This window comes from Macrotis lagotis, chromosome 1, assembly GCF_037893015.1.
Source record: "Macrotis lagotis isolate mMagLag1 chromosome 1, bilby.v1.9.chrom.fasta, whole genome shotgun sequence".
NCBI lineage: Eukaryota > Metazoa > Chordata > Mammalia > Peramelemorphia > Peramelidae > Macrotis > Macrotis lagotis.
This window is the reverse complement of record NC_133658.1, coordinates 682,966,768-682,988,889: the sequence shown is the minus strand read 5'-3', so window position 1 is coordinate 682,988,889 and position 22,122 is coordinate 682,966,768. Positions and strand designations below refer to the sequence as shown.

The window sequence follows — 22,122 nt, the reverse complement described above, 5'->3', positions numbered from 1 at the left end:
TAGAAGGTTCTTGAGTATTGAATCTTGTGGTTCTCACTCAGTATTTTTTCCTGACTAAAACAAGGCTTGGAAAAGGCAATTTGATGAGGACAGTGAGGATAGGGCCATTTATGCTGTAATATTTGAGTTGGCATAATTTTCTCTTCTGGCATTCCAAATGAGGAAAAAGGGGATATAATTATACAAAGAAGACTCTTTTGTGATAGGAAGGCCAAGAACTGTCACTTTTCTTTTTCTCACTCCAACCTACTTTTATTTTTCTTACCCCTCAGCCCTTCCAATACTGAATCCCCTATTTGTGAAATGTCTTTCCTTAGAAGTTCTACTCTTTGAAAAAACAAACTATCCTATGATCTCCCTCTCTAGAAACCACCTTGAGCCCAGCATATGGAACATCTTGCTTGGAAGTCCGAGAGGCAGATTTAGACTTGACACTTGATACAACCATAGAGCTTATAGATCAATTGGGAGCATTTATTATGCACCTAATATAAACCAGGCCATAGTGGTCAGTGTAAAGGGGAGTACAGAGACAGGCAACAAGAAGCCACTGTCTTCAAAGGAACTCCCTTTCCCAGCGGGAGATTGTAATGGGCTACCTCCGGAGGTCTTGGGTTCACCTTCCATGAGAGATCCTTAACTGCTGGCTGGGGATATTGTAGAAGAAATTACTGCTTAGGTGTGAATTGGATTACAAAGTTTCTGAGGACTTTACTGACTCAGATCCTGTGATATATTCCTTCAGGTGAAATAATCCTCAGGATTCTCAAGTACCTCACTCTTCACCTTTTTGATCACCTCCTCAAGTTTTTTTTTACCAGGATGGGTCCCTCCCACCCCCCTCCAAAGTCAGTGTCTGCTCCCTCCACCCATTCGCTGCATTTTTGGGTTTCTGTTGGGTTTCTGTTCCCTTTAGATATTCCTGGTCCAGTGATCTGCTGCCCCCCTCTGTCTGTATTAAGGATAGTTTTACTTTCTTGGGAGAGCCCTTGACCTTATTTAAATTTGATCTTGTAAGCTCTTCCAGGACTTTTGCCTCTTTTTATTAGTCTCTTCCCTAGTAGTATCTTACACATAGTAGGCATTTAATAAATATTTATTGATAGATTGATCTGCCCCATCATTTCTTAGCATAGTAAAAACTTTTTTTTTTCAAATTTCAGTTCCTTACCTCTCATTTCAGATACCAGCTTTGATTTTCCTGGAATTCAAGTCAGGTCAGGGGAGGGAGAGAAAACCTCTCTTCCTTTTACTTATCCCAGGAAAGGTATGTCTCTTCTCTCCCACCCCCATGGTCAGACCAAGCTACACTTTGCTTCTAGAGTCCTTCTTGGAACCCTAGTGTGGTATAGCTCTGCCATTTTCCCTTTTCATTTCTGGGAGGCTTGGTAGTGAGGGATTGGTCTGTAGTAAGGTCTGGTAGCCTTTATTGAGGTGCTGGGCATTGTGCTGAAGCCTGGGGATACAAAGAAAGGCAAGAAAACAACAACCCTCTGTTCTCTCACAACCTAACAGGAAAGATGAACACCTGTGTACAAACAAGATCTATAGAGGGTAGACTGGAGGTAGTTGCAGAAGGGAGGCACACTAAGGGGAATGGGGAAAGGCTTCTTACCAAAGGTGGGAATTTATTTGAGACTTGTGAGAAGCCATGATGGATAGCTGAGGAGGAAGAGAGCTCAGGGTAGGGACCCTTCTAGGCCTTGAGGTTTTCTTCCCAAGGTATGCCTCTCCCCACCAAATCCTTTCAGTCAAAGTGACATTAAACCCCAGGCCCTTCTGTTAACTCGCATGCCAATCAGTTCTTCCATTTGATAAAAAATAAGAGTATTTTATGGCTTCAAGGCACTTGGGAGTGTTCCTAGACCCAGACCAAGATAGTGACCTTGGAGGCTGTCTTATCTTCACTTTATTGTTATTGATCGCTTTCAACCCTACACTGGGATCTTATAGTCCCTAGGGTTTTCCTTGCCACTTCCTTCTCTAGTAGATTAAGTGATTTATCCAAGGTCACACAGCTAGTAAGTGTATGAGGCCACATGAGAACCCAGGTCTTCCTGACTTTAGTTCTAGCACTCCCTCCATTGAGTCATCTAGCTGCCTCCTATCTCCATTTACAGATGAGAAAACATGGGTGGGGAAAGTCATTTGTACTAGGGTCTTCTGACTATAAGCTAGTATGTTTTCTTATCCTCCTGAAGAATGGGGAGATAAGTGGGTCATCACTGCTGTGAGGGACAGGATGGCCAGGACATACATCCATATCACTCTGAAGGACCCGAAACTTGGGGCACCCAGAGAGAAAAGCCATTCCTCCTTTATGGGTTCGGTTCACCTATCAGTGACCACTGTCATCTTCTAGGGAAACTGGCTTCCTGAGAAGTTAGAGCTTCTTTAAAGTGCCATTTCTGTCTACTGAATCAAAGCCTTTTTGTTTTATTTTGTTTTAACCCTGTTCCTTTTTGTGACTTCCCCTGCTTTGCTCTCCTTTCCAATCTTCCTTTTATTATCCAGGAGACTAGACTTTTAATGAGGCAGCAGTGGATAAAGAAGGCGCTAAGCCTAGAGTCAGGAAGACTCTAGGACTCAGGAAGACTAGAAGTGCAAATCCAGTCACACTGTGTGACCCTGGGCAATTCATTTAGCCCTGTTTGCCTCAGTTTCCTCATCTGTCAAAAGAGCTGGAGAAGGAAATGACCTCAATATCTTTGCCAAGAAAACACTTAATAGAGTCATGAAGAGTGGAACTGACTGAACAACAACCTACTGTGTATGAAAGGTCAGTCAGATAAAAATGTCCTCAGGCTCTTGTTTGGACTCTATATAATATAACCTCACAAAGACTTGTCTTTGTCTTTCTCTTTCTCTCCCCTTCATATCCCCCACCTCTCTCCCCCAAACAGCATAATAAATTTTTTCCAAAACTTATTTCAGATTTTAGGGTTCATTTTCATAACTAACAAACTCTAGATCTTTAAATCTTAGATTTCATTCTAGAAGGGTTCCTCAGGCATCATCTAGCCCAACTTCTTCATTTTAGAGTGAGGAAGCTTGAGGCTTAGATGGGTTAAATGAGTGTCCCATGGTTACACAGGAACTAGACATAGTCTTCCTAACTCTAATACCAGTAAATCCTGGCTGGGCTATTGAATTTGTTTCCTGATTTCTCTGACCTGAGATTTCCCTGCCAAATTAGATTAATCTTTATTTTTTTTATATTTAATTTTCCAATGATTTGTAAAGATAATTTTTCAACATTCATTTTTGTAAAGTTTTCTCCCCTCCACCTATCCTAGGATATCAAAAATTGGATATAGATTATACATGTACAAAATTAATCTTTCTAAAGCAATGCTGTGGGTATATCTCTCCTGGCTCAACCCCAGCTTAGAAGTCTTCCTTGGGTTCCTCAATTATCTCCTAAGTCACAAACTCTTTAACCATTTGACCCAAACTGTCTTTTCTATTTTTTTTTGGGGGGGGGTTAGTTTTATTTTTGCAAGGCTATGGGGTTAAATGACTTGCCTAAGGATACACAGCTCAAAAGCATTAAATGTCTGAGGTCGAATTTGAACTCAGGTACTCCTGACTCCAGGGCCAGTGCTCTATCCTTTTGTGTCACCTAGCTGTCACTGTCTTTTCTATTTTATTATATTACTACCCTATGGAACATCTTTAAGTGCCATAGCTAACCATTTTTGCTTCTGAGTACCATGTCCCTCAATTTGCTCCCTATCAATCAGTCCCCCCCTCCCTTTTCTTTCCCCTTTCCCCTTTATCTTTTCCCCTCCTTTCTCCCCCCTTATTGGTCCCTCCCCCCCTTTTCCCCATCCTAGTGCCTGTGAAGGGTAATGATAAACCCTTCTTTCTAACCTTTCTAAACCCAATTGATGTGTGTTATTCCCTCTGAGCCAAATCTGATGAAAATAAGATTCAAGCAGTTTTCACTGCACCCCCCTTCTTATTTTCTAATATAATAAGTTCTTGGTAACTCTTCATGTGATGTAATTTACCCCATTCTGCCTCCCCCTTCCTCCAATCCCTGTACAAAAACCTTTTTTTTTAATGTCTTAATTTTTTAATCCCATCAAAATCAACTTCTTTCCATACCTTCTGTCTAATAGATATATAATTCTCAAGAGTTAGTATCATCCTCCCATGTAGAGATGTGACCAGTTTAATCTTATTGAATACTATTTCCTTTTTCTTTTTCCCTGTTTACCTTTTTTATGTATTTCTTGAGTCTCAAATTTTCTGTTCAGCTCTGCTTTTTTTAATCAGGAAAATTTGAAAGTCACCTATTTCGTTGAATGTCCATCTTTTTCCTCTGAAAAAGTATGCTCAGTTTTCCTGGGTAGTTGATTCTCAGTTCCAATCCAAGCTCCTTTGCTCTCTGGAATATCATATTCCAGACCCTTCAGTGTTTTAATATTGATGCTGACAAGTCCTGCATAATCCTGACTGTGGCTCCTTGGTATTTGAATTGGTTCTTTCTGATTGCCTGCAGGATTTTCTTCTTGACTTGATAATTCTGGAATTTGGCTATAATATTTCTTGGTGTTTTCATTTTAGGATCCCTTTCAGGAGGTGATTCGTAGATTCTTTCCATGACTATTTTACCATCTGATTCTAGGATACCAGGGCAGTTTTCCTTGATGATTTCTTGAAAGCTGTTGTCCAGGCTCTTTCTTTTTTTAATTATAATTTTCAGGTAGTACAATAATTCTTAAATTATCTGTCCTGGATATGTTTTCCAGGTCAGTTGTTTTTCCAATGAAGCATTTTACGTTTTTTTTTCCAGTTTTTGATTTTGCTTTACTAATTCTTGATGTCTAAAAGGATCCTTAACCTCTATTTATACCAGTCTGTTCTTCAAGAAATTATTTTCTTCAGTTAACTTTTGCATCTCCTTTTCCATTGTCAATTTTATTATTAAAGGAACTGTTAATTGTTTTTTTACATTTGCCCAATTGTATTTTTGGAGAAATAATTTTCTTTTTGCAAGTGCCAATTGTATTTTTAAAGGATTTATTTTCTTCAGTCAATGTTTGTGCTTCCTTTTGCAAGATGTTGACTTTCTCTTGCATTTCTTTTCCCAACTTTTCTACTTGATTTTAAAAAATCTTTTTTTGAGCTCTTCCAAGTAGACTTTTTGGACTGGAGACCAATTCATATTCTTCCCTGCAGCTTCACTTGTAATACTTTTTCTGCCATCCACTTTGGAAATGGTGTTTTGCCCATCCTTACTTCCAAGGTAGCTTTCTATAGTCCTGGCTTTTCTCTCTTTTTTTTTTTTTTAAGGTTTTTGCAAGGCAATAGGTTAAGTGGCTTGCCCAAGGCCACACAGCTAAGTAATTATGAGATTTGAACTCATGTACTCCTGACTCCAGGGTCAGTGCTCTATCTACTGTGCCACCTAGCCGCCTCTTTCTCTTATTTTCTTAATCATTTTGAGTCTTGTTTGGATGCTGTCCTAAGCTTCTTGTGTTGCTGGAAGAACTCACTTGAAAACTTAAGAACCCTAGAGGTTTGCTCATCAGGCTGGGCTGGCTGTATTGAGAATGCCAGCAGCTTGTTCACTGGGCTGGGGTCTTCTGAATTGGGGGCACCAATGGCTTGCCCTCTAGATTGGGGAGTCTGACCCATTCACCTCGACTGAGTTGGGGTCTGGGGTGTCTGTGTTGGAGCCTTCCCAGTTGGCCTGCTGAGCTGGGGCTCCAGGGACCTTTGCTCCAGATCTTTCCTGTGACTGAGACCCTCTGGTTGTCCCCTTCACCTCCTGCCCATGTCTGCTCTCTGCTCTCCACTTTCAGTTTCCTGCCCTGGCCACCCAAGACAGACCTTGCTGGAAAATGCTCCATACAGTTCCTTTATGAGTTGTTGTTCCAGCATCCCTTTAGAGACTTGATTAATGTTGTTTCTTGGGAAAAACCCAGTTTAAGAAAGTTTAAGTTTAAGAGTTTAAGAAAGTTCCTGGCTTCTCTCTGCCATTTTGTCTCTGCCTTCATAGCCAACCACTTTCCCCAAAGATTGTATTGTCCCTTCCTACCTCTCCTTGGGATTTAAACTACTTTCTGGCATTTTTATCTGTTAAAATCCTACCTCCTTCAAAATCCTACTCAGAAGTTCTACAGGGATGATTTTTGACTTTGGATTTTCAGGGCTCAACATAATGTTTTTTGGCTGACTTCTGTACATTTGGTTAATTCTCAAGCAGCTTGTTAGTGGAAGAAAATCAGCCATTCAGTCTTATCAATCCAGTAACCCTCTGGAGGGCATTAGGTATTATGAGAGAGAAGATAATCAGGCTATCAGGTACTATAAAACTGCATTACTCTGTTCAATTTTCAAGCTAAATTTATTTCTATATATTAGTTAATATGAACTAAGCTTTATTTCTATATACCAGTCAATATTTATTTCTATATATCAGTCACTATGGATTGAGCTTTATTCCTATATATTAGTCAATATTTATTTCTATATATCAGTCAATATGAACTGGGCTTTATTTCTATATATTAATATTTATTTCTATATATCAGTCAGTATAAATTGGCATTTATTTTTCTTCTTCAAGTACATTGCACAATTGGAGTGTTTGCTTAAAGGATCATAACTGATTTAGGTGAGTTTTGTTAAAGCAAATGAGTTGCTTTTTCTCATTCGTGATTTAATTAATGCATAACCTTGATTCCCATCATTCCTCTCTCCCCAGCTAGCAAACTGTTGTTTGTTGAGGCAAATGAGTTGCTTTTTTTCTTATTCATGTTTTAATTTAGGCATATGAATCAGTATTCCCCTTTATTCCTCTCACCCCCCTCTCTCTCTCTCCCCCACCTAGCAAACCATTGGGGAAAAATCCAAGCAAATAACAACCCCACATTTTGAGGTGCAGATAACATGCTTTATTTCAATGCTATTTTCTCCAAGAGGTTCAACAATTACAATTAGCGATCATTTATTTCTAATTGAAAAGAACTACATCAAATTGAAGTTGAGGGCATTGCTTATTGGTTTAACAACAGCTTCTTAAATTGGTGTTTTTGTCCTCATAGCTGTGGTTCATTGCTTAGTTGCCCAGATTTTAGGTGTAAGATAATTCTAATACTACCACACAAACACAATTATTGCACCCTAGGAACCCCGAGGAGTGGGCACTGTTTCTGCATTGGAAAACCTGAACATCTTGGTTAAATGAGGGAATGGCCAGGAGATGTTACTTTTTCAAGCTATCCAGGTAGTCCTCATGTCAGAAGCAGTACCAAGGAGTGAACAAAGTGTTGGCCGTTACACTTTGTTCTGTCCAATAGGTAAGTCAAATGAAAATTTTGAGAGTGACGTACAAAATCAGAAGGAATGTGAGATATTCAAGTGAAGTTTACAGGAGGGTATTTGCAAACATCACCAATGCCTCACATTTCTGATTCAGTAAACAGTTGCACATGTATTAGGTAACATGAACAGCATTATCTCTTAGGTATAAGGACATCTTCAATGGGGAATATCTCTACCCACTGAGGCATTCTTAGACATCAACACTTTGTTGAGGCACAAAGATTAGTTAAATGTTGAGCAGGGTATTCGTTTCATGAGAAACTTTCTCCTACCAACTGTTAGTTCCATAAGTTGCATTGTAAAATGTCACTAAATAAATGGTACAAAACTTGATAACCGTTACTTCGGCTATATACAGTATGTACATGTCAATAAGAAATGTATAACGTTCTTAAGTCAACAATAATGACAGCATTCATGTAAAGCTTTGGCCTTTGTCTCATTTAGATTGATAAAAAAATACTTTTTTATATTTACAGATCAGAAAGTTTAGTCCATGTGAAGCAGTTATATTTAGTCCATGTAAGAATCACTTGCAAAAAGTCAAGGATAAAATGTAAGAGCCCAGGCTCTCTAAATTGATCGAATATTTATATTCACAGTGGCAGAGTCAGATCCAAATTCATTCCCTAAACTTAGGGTATAAAGTCCTCCATCCTTCTTTTGTACATCCATGATAATGAGAGTTGTCAGGTCGTCTGTAGTTTCAATATGGAACCTGCCTTGTTGTTCCTGATTTTGGATTTTTCTTCCACCATAGGACCAGGTTATTTCTGGAATGGGCTCTCCCGTAAAAGCACAGGCGAGTGTTAAAACCTTGCCCTCATCAATGCTGATATCAGATGGAAGAGCTTCAATTTTAGGTGGAATTCCTTTAATGGAAGAAGAAAATTATGTTCATTTTGTATAAAAGCATGATTATCTTTCTACCAAATATAATTCTAGGGTACTAGATATTTCTACCTCTACCAGTAATTTTATTGCTCACCTCTTATACCTGCTTTAAGCATTTTACTAGTTGAACTTTCCAGTTGTATCATACTAGATTTTCCCATAGAACTGCTGGAACTCATCTCTACAAAAGACTTTTTCATGGAAGACATGCTTTGGGCAGACATGCTTGCAAATTTCATTTCAGTCATGCTGCTAGTGCTGCTACTGCTGAAACTGCTGAAGGATGCCTCTTGCTTAGAGGCAGACATTTGAACTGATTGAGAAGAGAAAATTCCTTGCATGCTTGTGTCATCACTTGTCCTCAATACTACCTCTTTTGAAGGTTCTTCAACTAGAGCTGTGGAGCATAGCAAAGACAATGAAACGTAAATGGCATCCTGTTAATCGGTGACATCAGACACTTACAGAAATGGAAAAACAAGAAGGACTTTGCTGTCTTCGAAGCGTAAGCAGATACATTGAGTACCATCAAAAGCTAGCTCAATCCCTCTAAGCCAGGAAAAAAGGAATCCTTAAATGGTTAGCTTTTGTATTACATGCAAATATACCAGGGATCACCAGGGAGAAAAATTGATTAATGAGAAAAAGAAAATCATTTTATTGTACATTCTTAAAGTAATTATTATAGGACCTCTGGAAACTGTTTTGAAATGTGACACCAAACTTATATTAAGAAAATGTTTGATTAAATGCATGAATCATTGCACAATGATTGACCTCTTAACATATCTCATCTAACAATCAAGCATATATACACTCCTCTGAATGCAGGTGGTAAAAAAGACATTGATAAACCCCAAAAACATTACTTACGGAGGACTGTTAAAGATGCTGTGGCAGAACATTGTCCATGGAAATTTTTGGCTTTGATTGTATATTTTCCACTGTCAGTTAGTGCTGCATTTCGAATTTCAAGAGAATATGTATTTTTGGAGTGACTTACTCTGATATTTGAAGAGACAGAAATCTAAAAAAAGGAAAAATATGTTTATAAAGATCCCGAGGAAATAAAGATGATCTTTATTGTCAAAAATATATTATCCTTAAATAACTTACCGGTAGATTGTTTTTAAACCATTCAATTTCAGGAGATGGATCTCCACTGATTTCACAAGAAAAGAGAACATTTTGTCCTTCATTTACATTTTGTGACTTGGGCTGTGTGATAAAAGCAGGGGTATTTAAGCGCTCCTGACACAGCATCATGTCAAACTGGCACTTGATGATCCCTTGGCTGGTTTTACCTATACAGGTAAGTATTCCTTCATCTTTTTGGCTAGCTTTCTTGATGGTTAAGGTGTGATCGTTGCCAGACACTCCATATCTGTAGTCTTCTGAATTAGTAAGCTCCATTCCATTCAATACCCATTTTACTTCAGAGGCATCAACAATGTTAGCTTTTAGAGTAATTTTCTGACCTTCAGATATACTCATCTGAGTGGAAAATGCTTTGATTTCAGCATGAGCTCTGATTTCTTCCGATGCCTGGGTTTTTTTCACAATTTCCTCATGGACAACTGATTTTTCCAGTGAGACCGCTTCTGATTTCTTGATTTCTTCAGAAATGAGAGCTTTTGAAAATTCCTCCTTGAGGGATGACTTCTCATGAGATATTTTTTCTGATTTCTGGGTTTCTTCAGAAACAACAGCCTTCTTGGCTACTTCTTCTTGGGCAATTGCTTTTTTCTGAGAAGTCATTTCTGAGGTCTTTTGTATAGATGTTTTCTTTTCTTCATCTTTAATATTAATAACACAATAATAATTATTAATTAATAAAATAACAATAAAATTTTCCATGTTGGTGTTACATTCTAATTGGAAACTATTACCTCTTATTCGTGTATGAAATGCTTGTGACCAGAGAAATTTTGCAAAATAGAGGGTACAAAATAGTAGCTAGGTCTTTTGGGGCTTATACTCATCAGATGTTCATGCAGATAAATTTAATGGAAAATTCTAAGTGTGATTCTGAGCACTTAACAAACTTTCTAAGAGGACATACATGATATAGGAAATTAATTAATATATTTTAAATTAAAGTTTTAGAGCAAGGGGTTCTGTAATTTGGAATATGTGAACTTTTAAATATTTTAATAACTATAATTCAATATAATTGATTTCACTTATAATCCTGTGTGTGTTTAACTTTATTCGTTTAAAGACATTATTTTGAGATGGGGTGTATTGGCTTCACCGAACTTCAATAGAAGTCCATGACACACAAAAAAGGTTAAGAATCCCTTTTGTAGTACATCAAAAGTAAAGATGCAAGCAAGGAAACCAAAAGCCCTCCAGGAAACTTTTTTGCAATTCCTTAGAAAACTAGTAATTATGACTAACATATAATTTCTTTGATTCAATGATTCACATTCTATATTTCTGAAAGATAGAGGATGGCTCTGTGACATCTTTTTTGTGGTGTATTAATCCTAAGAGAACATCATATTACATGAATTTAGTACTTTTGATGATACCAATGATTATAATAAAAACCTTATGACTAGATCTATTCAGAAAAAGCATCATGGAATTTGGAACTCATGTTTTGTTTTTTTTAAAAGATAAATGATTACATATTGGTTTCCTCTGTATAGTTTTTCAAAAAATATCAACAGAAAATGAACCTACCCTTTATTGTTAATTTGCAGCTAGAGGAAACAGATCCAGCTGAATTTGTTATCGTACACATGAAGAGTCCACTGTCCGAAGTACTGGTCTCACTTATTTCTAAGTAGAATCCTCCTTTGTCTTCAGATAGTTCATATTTTCCTCCTTGTACAAGAGCCTGTAGGGTACAAGTGATTTGATTTTAAAGTGGTCAACTAATTTGAGGATGGAAGTTTTAGACAAATAAAAGTTAAGGAAATTTTACCTTTCCATCTTTGGTCCAGGCAATAGTGGGCCAAGGCTCTCCTGTGACTTTAATTGAAAACTTGGCAACAGTATTTGAAGATATGGTCATATCTTTCAGGCCAGTAACAATTACTGGCTTTGAAGGAACTGGTTCAGTAGCTTTCTTTTCTGTTTTCTTGGTTTCTGTTGACTCAGACACTTTCTGAGCTGATTTCTTAATTTCTGTGGACTCAGCAGTTTTCTCAATTGATTTCTTGGTCTCTGTTGATTCGGCAGTTTTTTGGATTGATTTCTTGGTCTCTGTCATCTCAACAGTTTTTCCGACTGATGTCTTGGTCTCAAGAGTGCTGGACAATTGGGCATGAATACTCTTAAAGGCTTGGCCAACAAACTGGAAATTAGTCTTAGAAGTTCCACCTTCACCAGAAATTTCACAGACATATTCTCCTTGATCACCTTCAGTGAGGTTTTGGATTTTGAGTTCATAAGTGCCATCTGCTGAATAATGAAACTGGAAATGGCCATTTTCCTTCAATTTTTTGCCATCTTTATACCATGCAACTTCTTTGGCACTTAAAAGGCTGCTTTCAACTGCACATGTGAGCTTCGCAATGTCTTTAGAAACTTCCACTTTGAGTGGTTGAACTATTTTAGGAGGAGCAGTTATTGGTAGCTGTACTTTCTCAGTTGGGGTGGGTTTGGTTTCTGTTGATGCTGTAGTTTTTGGATGAGAAGTAACTGGCTCTGGAGATTTCACTCTCTTGGGTGATTTCACTGCTTCTGGAGATTTTGCATGAGGCTCAGGGGACTTGACTCTTGGTGGCGATGTCACTGTTTTTTCAGGGACCCTGGTCTTTTGAATAGTTAGAGTAAACTGTGCTTCTTGTTTTCCTTCAGTGTTTTCTACTACCACAGTATAGCTACCTTCATCTGAAGCCTGAACTGAAGAAATCTCAAAGGTAGAATGGTACTTTGTGGTTGTGACCTGGTGATGGGCAGAAGAACTGATTACTTGACCGGCTCGGAACCATGTAACTGTTGGTACTGGTTCCCCATCTGTGTCACAAGAAAATCTTGCAGACTCGCCCTCATACACTGTTATAGACCGTGGTTTGGTTAAAATCCTTGCTGCCAATGTTGTCTTAATTTTTCTATGTGTGGCTTTCTCCTCCACTGACTTTTCTTCAGAGGCTATGGCTTTCATTTCAGCTGAAGCATAATGTTCATGTGATGTGAGGGTTTCCCTCGTCTCTGTCATTTGTGATTTGACTTCCCTTACAGAAGAGGAAGCTTCCATCTCAGATGTTTTCTTAAATGATGATACAGCATATGCCTCTGTTCTAGTCAGTTCAGGAAAAACTGATCTTGGAACTTCCTCATCTTTGCGTCGGGAAGTGTAGGTAGTATAATCACCTCCAGTAACATCTAGTGTTGCATAGTCAGAAGCTTCTCCTTTGTAATTAGTACACACAGCACGATATGTCCCACTGTCATCAATATGGCAGTCCAGAATTTCTAAGGTCAGAACTCCACTTGTGTTAGTATAATGAATCTTGGTGCTCTCTTGGAGTTCTACCCCATTGTGGTACCATTTAATGTCAGCAGTTGGCTTAGACTGAACATTTAAGATGAAGCGGGTGTTTTGCCCACATGGTACACGATGAGAGCGCATTCTCAGTGTGATTCGAGGAGCATGATCCAGAGTGAAAGGTTGTTGACTCAGAATTTCATACTTTCGTTCTGAAGTCTTCTGAGTCTTTAATGCAGCCTTCATAGACTCATACCTGGAAAATATGTCAAATCTTGCAGTTCTCTCAAATCTTGAGAGTGATCTTTCACTTGACACTGGGCTGGGAGAACGTGGCCGAGTCCTCTCTGGTGTTGGAGATCTTCTTTCTATTTCATATTCTTCAGATGGTTGTATTTGTGGTCGGATTAATTCAGATACTGGCCTCATTAATTCAATATAAGTTGGAGAAAGAGATCGTCGTCTTCCTAGTAGCCTAGAGACGGATGAAGATGTCTCTCTGTGTGCACGTTTTGAAATTTCAATTTCTTCTTCAATTTCTGTTATTTCAGTTATTTCTCTTTCTCTTCTGCTTTTCTTTTTAGATTTTTCTTCCTTGGCCATATGGTCAAGTTCACTTTTATATTCTGAGAGCCGCTGGGTTGTTGTGACTGGACGGAGCAATTCCTCATCCTCTTTCTCAGCCATGATTCTTTGCCGTTGTCTAGGATGTCTATATGCAGCTCTGGCATGACGTTCACGTAATTCCATGTAACTTGTGCCAGTTTCCACTTTAGATGGGACATGATAGGTTGAGTATCTGAAATCTTTTCTTGTTTCATCTACCTTGACATGAGCACTTGGTGAAGAATACCGTAGACTAGATAGCTCGAATGGGGGAGGACTCCGGCTTGGTGGGGAAGCAGAGAAGCCAAGTTCAAGTTCTTCTTCAAGACGTAGTCTTTCTTCTTCAGTTCTTTTCATGGCTAAGTAATCATCAATTGGAAGGAGAAGCTCTTCATCCGAAAGATCGCCAAGAGACCTCCTTCTAGGTCGATAATAATAATAGTCATAATCAGGAGATGGTGTCCGACGGCGGGCTGGCCTCACTATCTCAAGATCATCCTGGGATAGTTTGGGGATACGCCATTTAGGTCTGTATTGGTCTGTAATACGTGGAAGAGGCATCACATAGAATTGTTCCCATCTGGAGAGGCGAATACGTTTGGGCCTTTTTTGTGCAATTCTATCAATCTTCCCAGGCATCTCAAATTGGTCACGTAATTTCTTGTACCATTTCATGTCAGACATTGGCACAAACTGTTTAATGTGTTGGTCTTCCTCTATGGTGGTGCGTTTGTACCTGCGTGGCTCTGGTATTTCATAAGGCATACGGAGTCTTTTTTCTTCTTTCTTTTCTTCTGTTTGAAGTTTAAATTCACCTTTTACATTTTTGGTGCTTACAGCGGGTTTGTAAAGTATGGCAGCTTCTCTTAATGCTTCCTGTGCTACTTGGGTCAGTGGCACAGATTCAGTACCAGAAAGGATTTCAGCCATTCTTAGGGTTTTGTCAATTTGTTTTTGTACATGTCTTTCACGCTCTTCCTGAGTCTTGTATTCTTGCTTGACATACTTCAGGCGTTCCACTTGTAGGTGAGCCTGGCAGCTTGTAGAGCCAGCAGAGTTTGTGGCAGTGACTCTGTAATAACCTGTGTCATCTGGCAATGTATCTCTAATATGTAAAGCATAATAGTCCAAGCCTTCATGGATGATTTCAATGTTGGGACCAAGGGACAGAGGCTGACCATCTTTCTCCCATTTTAAAGTTGGTGGTGGGATGCCAGAAACCCTAATTTCAAAGCAGACACTCTGGCCTTCCTGACATTCTGCATTTGCCAGTAATCGTTTGAACATTGGTCTTAGGGTAGTGTCTGCTGCTGGTGGGTGTGGGTTCACAGTCAACTTAGCTTTACAGCTGTCTTCACCATACTTGTTCCGTGCTATGACAGAATATTCAGCATCGTCATCTGTAGTTACATTGTTGATTGTTAACTGATAAAGACCTTTATCAGTCTCAAATGTGTACTTCTTGTCATCATCACCTGGTTTGATTTTCTGTCCTGATTTGTACCATGTCACCCGAGGTTCTGGATGAACTGTTATGGTCACACCAAATCTGACATTTTCACCAATGTAGGCAGTCCGGTTGTAAAGAGGAAGAGTAAATTCTGGTGGCCTCTCGAGGAGTCTCATAGCATCTGCCCTTCTTTTAATTTTCTTTATAGTTCTACGACAGTAATAGTCATAAGACTCTCTTACACCTTTGACAAAGAGTTCTGCATATGAACTGTCTTCTCCATAGTCATTGACCACCTTGCATCTGTATGTACCATCATCTGCTTTAGTAATGTCTTTGACATACAGGGTAGCTTGTCCATCATGGTAGGTAATTTCATATTTTTCACTATTCTCCAGCTGTCTGATGCCAAAGTACCAGGTCACTTGGGTGGATTCATCATAATTTTCAATGCTGCATTGATATTTTGCATACCCGCCTTCTTCTCCAACAGCATGCATTATTTGCCCAGAAATAGGACCAATTTCAATTGATGCAACTTTAACTTTAGCAACACTCACTCCTCTCTGAGATCTAATTGCCCCACCACAGGAGATTCGGGCTGCTGATACAACCATGTTCAGGTCTTTCTTTATCAAGGTATGGTAGTAACGCCTGTGTTTTAGTGTTCTGATGACTTTAGTGCTCACGTTTTCTATCCTCTGCTTTAGCCATGGATGCTGGAGTGCCTCAGAAGCTGTCATGCGAGATTTTCTGTCTTTTACCAAGAGTCTATCAACAAAGTCCATGGCTTCAATGCTGATCTCTTTGAAGGCTTCTTCATCAAAGCTATACTCAGCATTCATGATATTTTCAATCATCTGTTGGTTTGTTTCAGCCAGGAATGGATTAATACCACTCAACAGAACATATACCAGAGTTCCAAGGGACCACATATCTGTGGCTGAATTGACAACATCATGTTGATGTACTTCAGGTGCATAATATTCAGGAGCAGTGAACATAAGCCTAAAGTTGTCCCCTGGCTTTAATTGCCTTGCTTGACCAAATTCAATGATTTTAATGACAGAGCTTCTTCTCGTTTGGTAAATGATATTGTCTGGCCTAATGTCAAAATGTCCAATATTGTGTCTATGTAAGAATTCAAGGGCTTCACAGACCTGGCGAACATAACTTACAGTTTCTCTTTCATTGAGTTCAAAAGCACTGGTGTTAATTCTTTCAAAGATATCAAGCCCTGAAATAAATTCAAAGATCATAACCAACTCTTCCATGCTTTCAAATGATTCATGGAGGTATAAGATATTCTTATGCCTAGCAATGTTCAGGATAGAAATTTCTTTCTTGACCAAAACCTGGTCTGTTCCTTTAACTTTGACAAATTTGGCCATGTATGTCTTCTTAGAAGAAGTTTCAACACAGCGGTGGACAATTCCAAACTGTCCACGCCCCAGATCTTCAGCAATCATGTATCGGTCATAGAGTTCCTTGGTTGAAGAGTGAGAAGCCTTTGTTTTGCTGACTTCTCGAGTTTCATCTACCTCTTCATCATAGTTCATTACTCTAGTTTTATCTTCCTTGGTTATGGTTGGTTCTGTAGGTTCAGAAGGTTTGCTGAGACCAAATTTATTTTCAGCTATTACACGGAACTGATAACTAGTCTTACCAAATAAGTTAATCACAGTATATCGTGTTTCTCGAGCTTGACCCACACGAAGCCATCTCTCTGCTGTAGTGGCACATTTTTCAATGATGTAGTTTGTGATTTTGCTACCTCCATCAGAAGCTGGCTCAGTCCAAGTTAAATTGACTGAATCTCTTGAGATATCACTCACTTTGACTCCCCTGGGGGGATCAGGAACATCAGCCACATCCAATTCGACTGTTTTCTGATCAATTCCAAATCGGTTTTTAGCACAGACAACATAAAAACCGGCATCTTTTCTCTCCACTCCATTGGAGAAGACAAGAGATGTGAATGATCTGGTTACAATTACTTGATAGTGGCCATTGTTGTCAATGAGATCCTGTCCTTTCTGCCATGTGATCACTGGGTCTGGTTTGCCACTGAAGGGAATCTTGATGCTGATGACTTCTCCCCGGAGAGCATGAACAGCTCCCATGCCTTCAAGATTTTTAGGCAAGTGTATCTTTGCAGGAACTGTAGCAAAAGAAACAAGAACAACAAAATATTTTTTAAGAAAAATAACATTTCTTATTATTAGTAGACATGTTTAAATAGACAAAACAGAATATGTATTGTTCTCCAACATCAAGCTTGTGTTTATTATTTACATTATTACCTTCAACGTCTAAGGAGGCTGTGCCAGACACAGATCCCCCTTGGTTAGTAGCTCTGACTTGGTAGACAGTGGCATCATCATCTGTTACGTTTGTTATGATGAGTTGATGGTATCCACCCTTGAATTCTTGAATTCTATACTTTTCTCCATCTGCAAGGATTTCTTTGCCCTGGCGGTACCATTTGACAACAGGTTTAGGATGACCAGTGACTTTGCAGACCAATGTTGCATTGCTCTTATATCTGACATTCAGATTTCTCAGTTCATCTTTAAAGTGTGGTGCTTGTATTGGAACATCAGATTTAGGAGTGACAGGTTCTGATATTTCACTCCATTCACTTTCACCACCTAGGTTTTCACATTTCACACGAAACTCATATTCAAGATCTTCAATAAGGTTTTGTACAGAGAAGACAGTTTCTCGAATTTCATCTGTTGTCACAGCAATCCACTTATTTTGTTTCTTTTCACGCTTCTCAAGATAGTAATTTCTAATCTTTGCTCCACCATCACTAGAAGGTGGTTTCCAAGCCACAACACAGGAATCTTTTGTAAGAGCTGTTATAGTTGGTTTGCCAGGAGCACCAGGTTTTTCTAGATAAAAACAAAAGATTTGAATCATGAATTTAGATAGGTATACTTAATGTTGAAAAATGACAATTTTGCTTTATAGTAGTTGTTTTACATCATAGGTTAGAACAGTGTGCAAAAATACTTTTTTTGAAAAAATTAAATTAACAATTCCAAGAACTTTACTCAAAATGAAAAAAGAAAAGGGATACAAAACATACATTCCTCTCTCTTCCTTTTGGAAGGAGTTACAAAATCTTCAATAAAGTTTCACAAAAAGATCATTAGCCTCCTTTCCATCTTAATCACTTTTCTAAGGTAAGCTGCAAGGATGTGAGTTTATGGAGATGTAGAAATTATTTTGCTTACCAAATGGAGTCTTGATAACAACAATTGATGACACCTCTAGAGGTTCACTAATGCCATAGGTGTTCTGAGCAGATACTCGGAAATAATAGCCAGCATTTTCAGTGAGGTTAACAATTCTGCAACTTGTTACTGAAATGGCTGAAGATACTAGCTGCCACTCAGCACCTTCCTTTGCCTCACATTTTTCAACCACATAATTGGTTATCCATGATCCTCCATCATCTGTAGGAGGTTTCCAACTGATTACAGCAGAATTCTTAAGTAGTGCTTCAATCACGATTGGCCCAGTAGGCTTGTCTGGCTTATCTGTTAATAACAAAACAAGATAAATAATTATAAAAACAGTGTTTTTTGTTTCACACACACACACACACGTACACACATTCTCTCTCTCTCTCTCTCTCTCTCTCTCTCTCTCTCTCTCTCTCTCTCTCTCTCTCTCTCTCTTTCTCCTTAGGAGAAAAAAAAGAAGATACCTTGTATTTCCACATTAAGGATAGCATCAACTGTTCCAAAAGAATTGCTCAGCTGTACTTTATATTTCCCAGCATGGGTCTTCCGCTGGACATTCTTGATGATGAGATGAGTATAATGCTCAGTATTCTCAATGGTAACAGTCTCTGAATTTTTCAAAGGTTTTTTGTCATGGAACCAAGTAATGGCAGGTACTGGGCGACCAATATACATAACATGCAGACGGAGAGTAGACCCCACTGCTGCATAGTATTTCTCTTTCAGAGGGTAACCAGGATGGAACTGAGGTGTTGCTTGCAAGAGTAGTTTGCTGCTGCTTTCTACCTCACCAACTTCATTGGTAGCTGTGCAGGTATAGACACCTTCATCCTCTTGTTCCTCTGTCATCACAGTGAGAGTATGAGTGCGCCCATCTGATGACATTTTATATTTTCGGCTTTGTACTAGCTCTTTGCCAAAGCGGTACCATTTAATATCAGGAAGGGGCCTTCCAACAATCTGGCAGGAGAGTTGAGCTGCTTCACCCAGTTTAGTAGTAACATCTGCCATTTCCTTTCTTACTCCTGGTGCCTCTCCAGCTGAAATGGGGAAAACACATTATTAAGTATGTATTTTTCTTTTACTAAGGAATCTACTCATCTTTCACTTCTCTTTAATCTAGGGTCAATTTAGGGATACATACATGTTAATTTAGTCTTCACAGACATGGCAGTTCTTCGAGGTCTGCTGATTCCAGTCTCATTTTCAGCAAAAACTCTGAATTCATATTCAGTGGCTTCCAATAAACCACCAACTGTGAACTGCCTGTCTTTAATGCGGTCCTTATTGCTCTTCTTCCATGTACTGTCTCCAGATTGCCGGTATTCTACCCAGTATCCCAGAATTTCTTTACCACCATCACATTCAGGTTTCTCCCACTGAAGAGTAACACTATCTCTGGATAGAGATAGGATCTCAATCTCTCCAGGTTGGCTTGGTTTATCTGAAACATTTAAAAATGTTTGAAAAAGAGGTCAAATTTATCTGCCAAAAGAATAAGAAAAGATGAGGCAACTTTTTCAGAAATGTGACCATTTTCTTACCAAAAGGATCCTTGCATATGACTGGTTCAGAAGCAGGACTGGTTTCACTTAAGCCAACATCATTCTGTGCAATGATACGGAACTGATATTCAGCATCAGGAACCAGACCTGTGACTGTGTACATTGTGGTGGTGATCTGGGTCTTGTTGTGCCGCACCCACTTGTCAGTAGAGATTTCTTTCCGTTCAATATAGTACCCAGTGACCCGAGACCCACCATCATCTTTGGGTCGTGCCCAGGACAAACTAACAGAACTCTTAGTTACATCGAGCACTTCAGGAGGATTGCTAGGAGGTTCTGGAGGATCTGAAAGTTTCAAAACAAACATCTTGTTAAAATAATGGGAATTTGGTTACAATTCCTAAAGCTGGGGGAGCAAGGGGTAGAGAGAGAGAAGAGCACAGGGTGGAAGCGAATATGAATTTATATTGTGCTCACTATATGTGGGAATATTTGCTAAACTCTACAAATATTTGATAAAAGAGTAAATAAAATAGTAGATTATTTTTTAAAGAAAGAAATACAAATGTGGACTTACTCAGTGGTGTTTTGGGTATGACTGGTTCTTCAGATTTCAGGGGCTTGCTGATACCAAACTGGTTTTCTGCTGAGACACGGAAGTGATATTCCACATTTTCTTTTAGGCCTTTTACCACAAGAGATGTGCTTCTAACTCTGGAATCAATGGTATACCAGGCAGCTTTAGGCACTTCTCGTCTCTCAACAATGTACCCTAGGATATCAGAGCCACCATCATCAGCTGGAGGTCTCCAGCTTACTCTTATGGAACGAGCTTGAATGTCATCATATTCAAGTGGACCTTCTGGAGTATTAGGACTTCCAATCACCTTGACCTTGATGTAAACTGTCTTCTTGCCACACTTGTTTTCTAGAACTAAGTCATAGGTACCAGAATCATCCCTATCTGCTTCTTTAATTACAAGTTCAGTGTGTGTGTCGGTTGTTGCTATCATAGCTCTCTTACTAATGTCCTGGCCTTCCTTAGTCCACTTGCATACTGGGAATGGTTTTCCTTTGATTGGTATGGTGAGCCTAATGACTCCACCTTGTCTTACAAAGACACCTTCCTGGTATCTTTCATCAAGTTCATAATCAGGATATTCTGAAAGAAAAAATTTAGCATTATCACACACTTATTATACGCATGAATAGGTTATAAGGTAGTTATTTAAATAAGGAAGTAAATAAATGCACTTCTCACCAAGCATTTCAGTAACTTTCACTGTTCCTGGTACTTCAGCAGGTTCCCCAGGTCCACCAGCATTACAGGCCAAGACACGGAATCTATATTCCGCACCCTGAGGCAGATGTGTTAGTGTATATTCCCGGATCTTGGTTGGAGTGGTATTGCATTTAGTCCATTCATGCTGATCGACCTTTTGCATCTCAATTAAGTACCCAGTGACTTTAGATCCTCCTTCATCTTCAGGAACACTCCAGGCAAGGGAGACTGATGTTCTTGTAGTATCAGTAACTCTTGGGTTCTGGGGTTTGCCTGGAGGAGCTGAAGAAAAAAAAATCAGATGTCAAAATGGAGCATAAAATGGCCCTGAATTATAAAAACAAAAACATAAATACCATCTAACAAACATCCCCAAGAACATGGAACATTGAAACATGGAATATGAATGATTATTCATTTTTAAAAAATTTATTTTATCTATTAAAAGAAATCTGTTGGTTTTCCCTTTGTCTTAATATAGAAGAAAAAGCACTTACTCTAGAGGCTGGGCACCCAGGTTCAAATACCACATCCCATACTTTACTACTTATAGAATCTTATATTTCACTTTTTTTTTTCATTTTTCTAGTACCCTCACTGAGATCCCTAGATCCAGGATGCTTTGATCTTAATACTTTAACTTACCAATTGGATCCATGGCAACAACAGGTTTAGAAGGACGACTTGGTTTCCCAGTGCCTCTGGCATTAATAGCAGTAATACGGTGTTCATATTCTAATCCTTCAATGAGGCCAGTGGAACGATAACGTGTCATGGTCACTGCTACTTTGTTGACACGGACCCATCGATCTGCTCTGACTTCTTTACGTTCTACAATATAACCAGTCACCTGGGAGCCACCGTCATCCTCAGGTGGATACCAAGTTAGTGTCATGCCATCACGGGAGACATCAAAAATCTGTAATGTTTCTGGAGGTCCTGGAATACCTGTTGTTGACAGAAAGTTGACAATACGTATGCATTGAAAAATAATTGTGAAAACACTCATGAGTCTATGGGCCCTAGGTTTCAAGTTAGTATTTCAAGTGGTACAGAAGACTCTTGTGATGGCATTTCCAAGGAACTTGCTATATGTACTTTTCCTGTTGCTTCTAGCTTCCATCAAGGCTCAGTTCATATCCCATCTTTTTTCAAGGGGCTTTACCTGGTTCTTCCCACTTTACCTCCCCACTCTTGCTTGATATGAGCAGTAATATAAAATCTTACTAGACACTTTCTGAATTCCTCAAATCTTTGTAAATGCTTGTGCTTAATTCTACAACCTGTCTTTATTTAGGTAAAATGGATGGACTCCTCATTTCATCATGCATATAGTTTTGGGTGGGGAATGG

General features: G+C 39.0%; 1 protein-coding gene across 1 annotated transcript in view; it reads right to left on the bottom strand.

The window, feature by feature from the left end:
* Window positions 1-6,883: 6,883 nt before the first annotated feature.
* Window positions 6,884-22,122, bottom strand: part of TTN (titin) — a 408,614-nt gene continuing 393,375 nt past the window's right edge. Inside the window, exons 316-329 of the mRNA XM_074212758.1 lie at window positions 21,416-21,718; window positions 20,750-21,052; window positions 20,066-20,650; window positions 19,528-19,833; window positions 19,128-19,427; window positions 18,448-19,023; window positions 17,972-18,277; window positions 17,033-17,626; window positions 11,165-16,890; window positions 10,921-11,077; window positions 9,349-10,028; window positions 9,106-9,259; window positions 8,327-8,629; window positions 6,884-8,210 (exon numbers count right to left, since the gene is read on the bottom strand). Of these exons, the coding sequence (XP_074068859.1) occupies window positions 7,912-8,210; window positions 8,327-8,629; window positions 9,106-9,259; window positions 9,349-10,028; window positions 10,921-11,077; window positions 11,165-16,890; window positions 17,033-17,626; window positions 17,972-18,277; window positions 18,448-19,023; window positions 19,128-19,427; window positions 19,528-19,833; window positions 20,066-20,650; window positions 20,750-21,052; window positions 21,416-21,718 (10,592 nt within the window). The 3' untranslated portion in view covers window positions 6,884-7,911. The remainder of the gene's footprint in view (window positions 8,211-8,326; window positions 8,630-9,105; window positions 9,260-9,348; window positions 10,029-10,920; window positions 11,078-11,164; window positions 16,891-17,032; window positions 17,627-17,971; window positions 18,278-18,447; window positions 19,024-19,127; window positions 19,428-19,527; window positions 19,834-20,065; window positions 20,651-20,749; window positions 21,053-21,415; window positions 21,719-22,122) is intronic.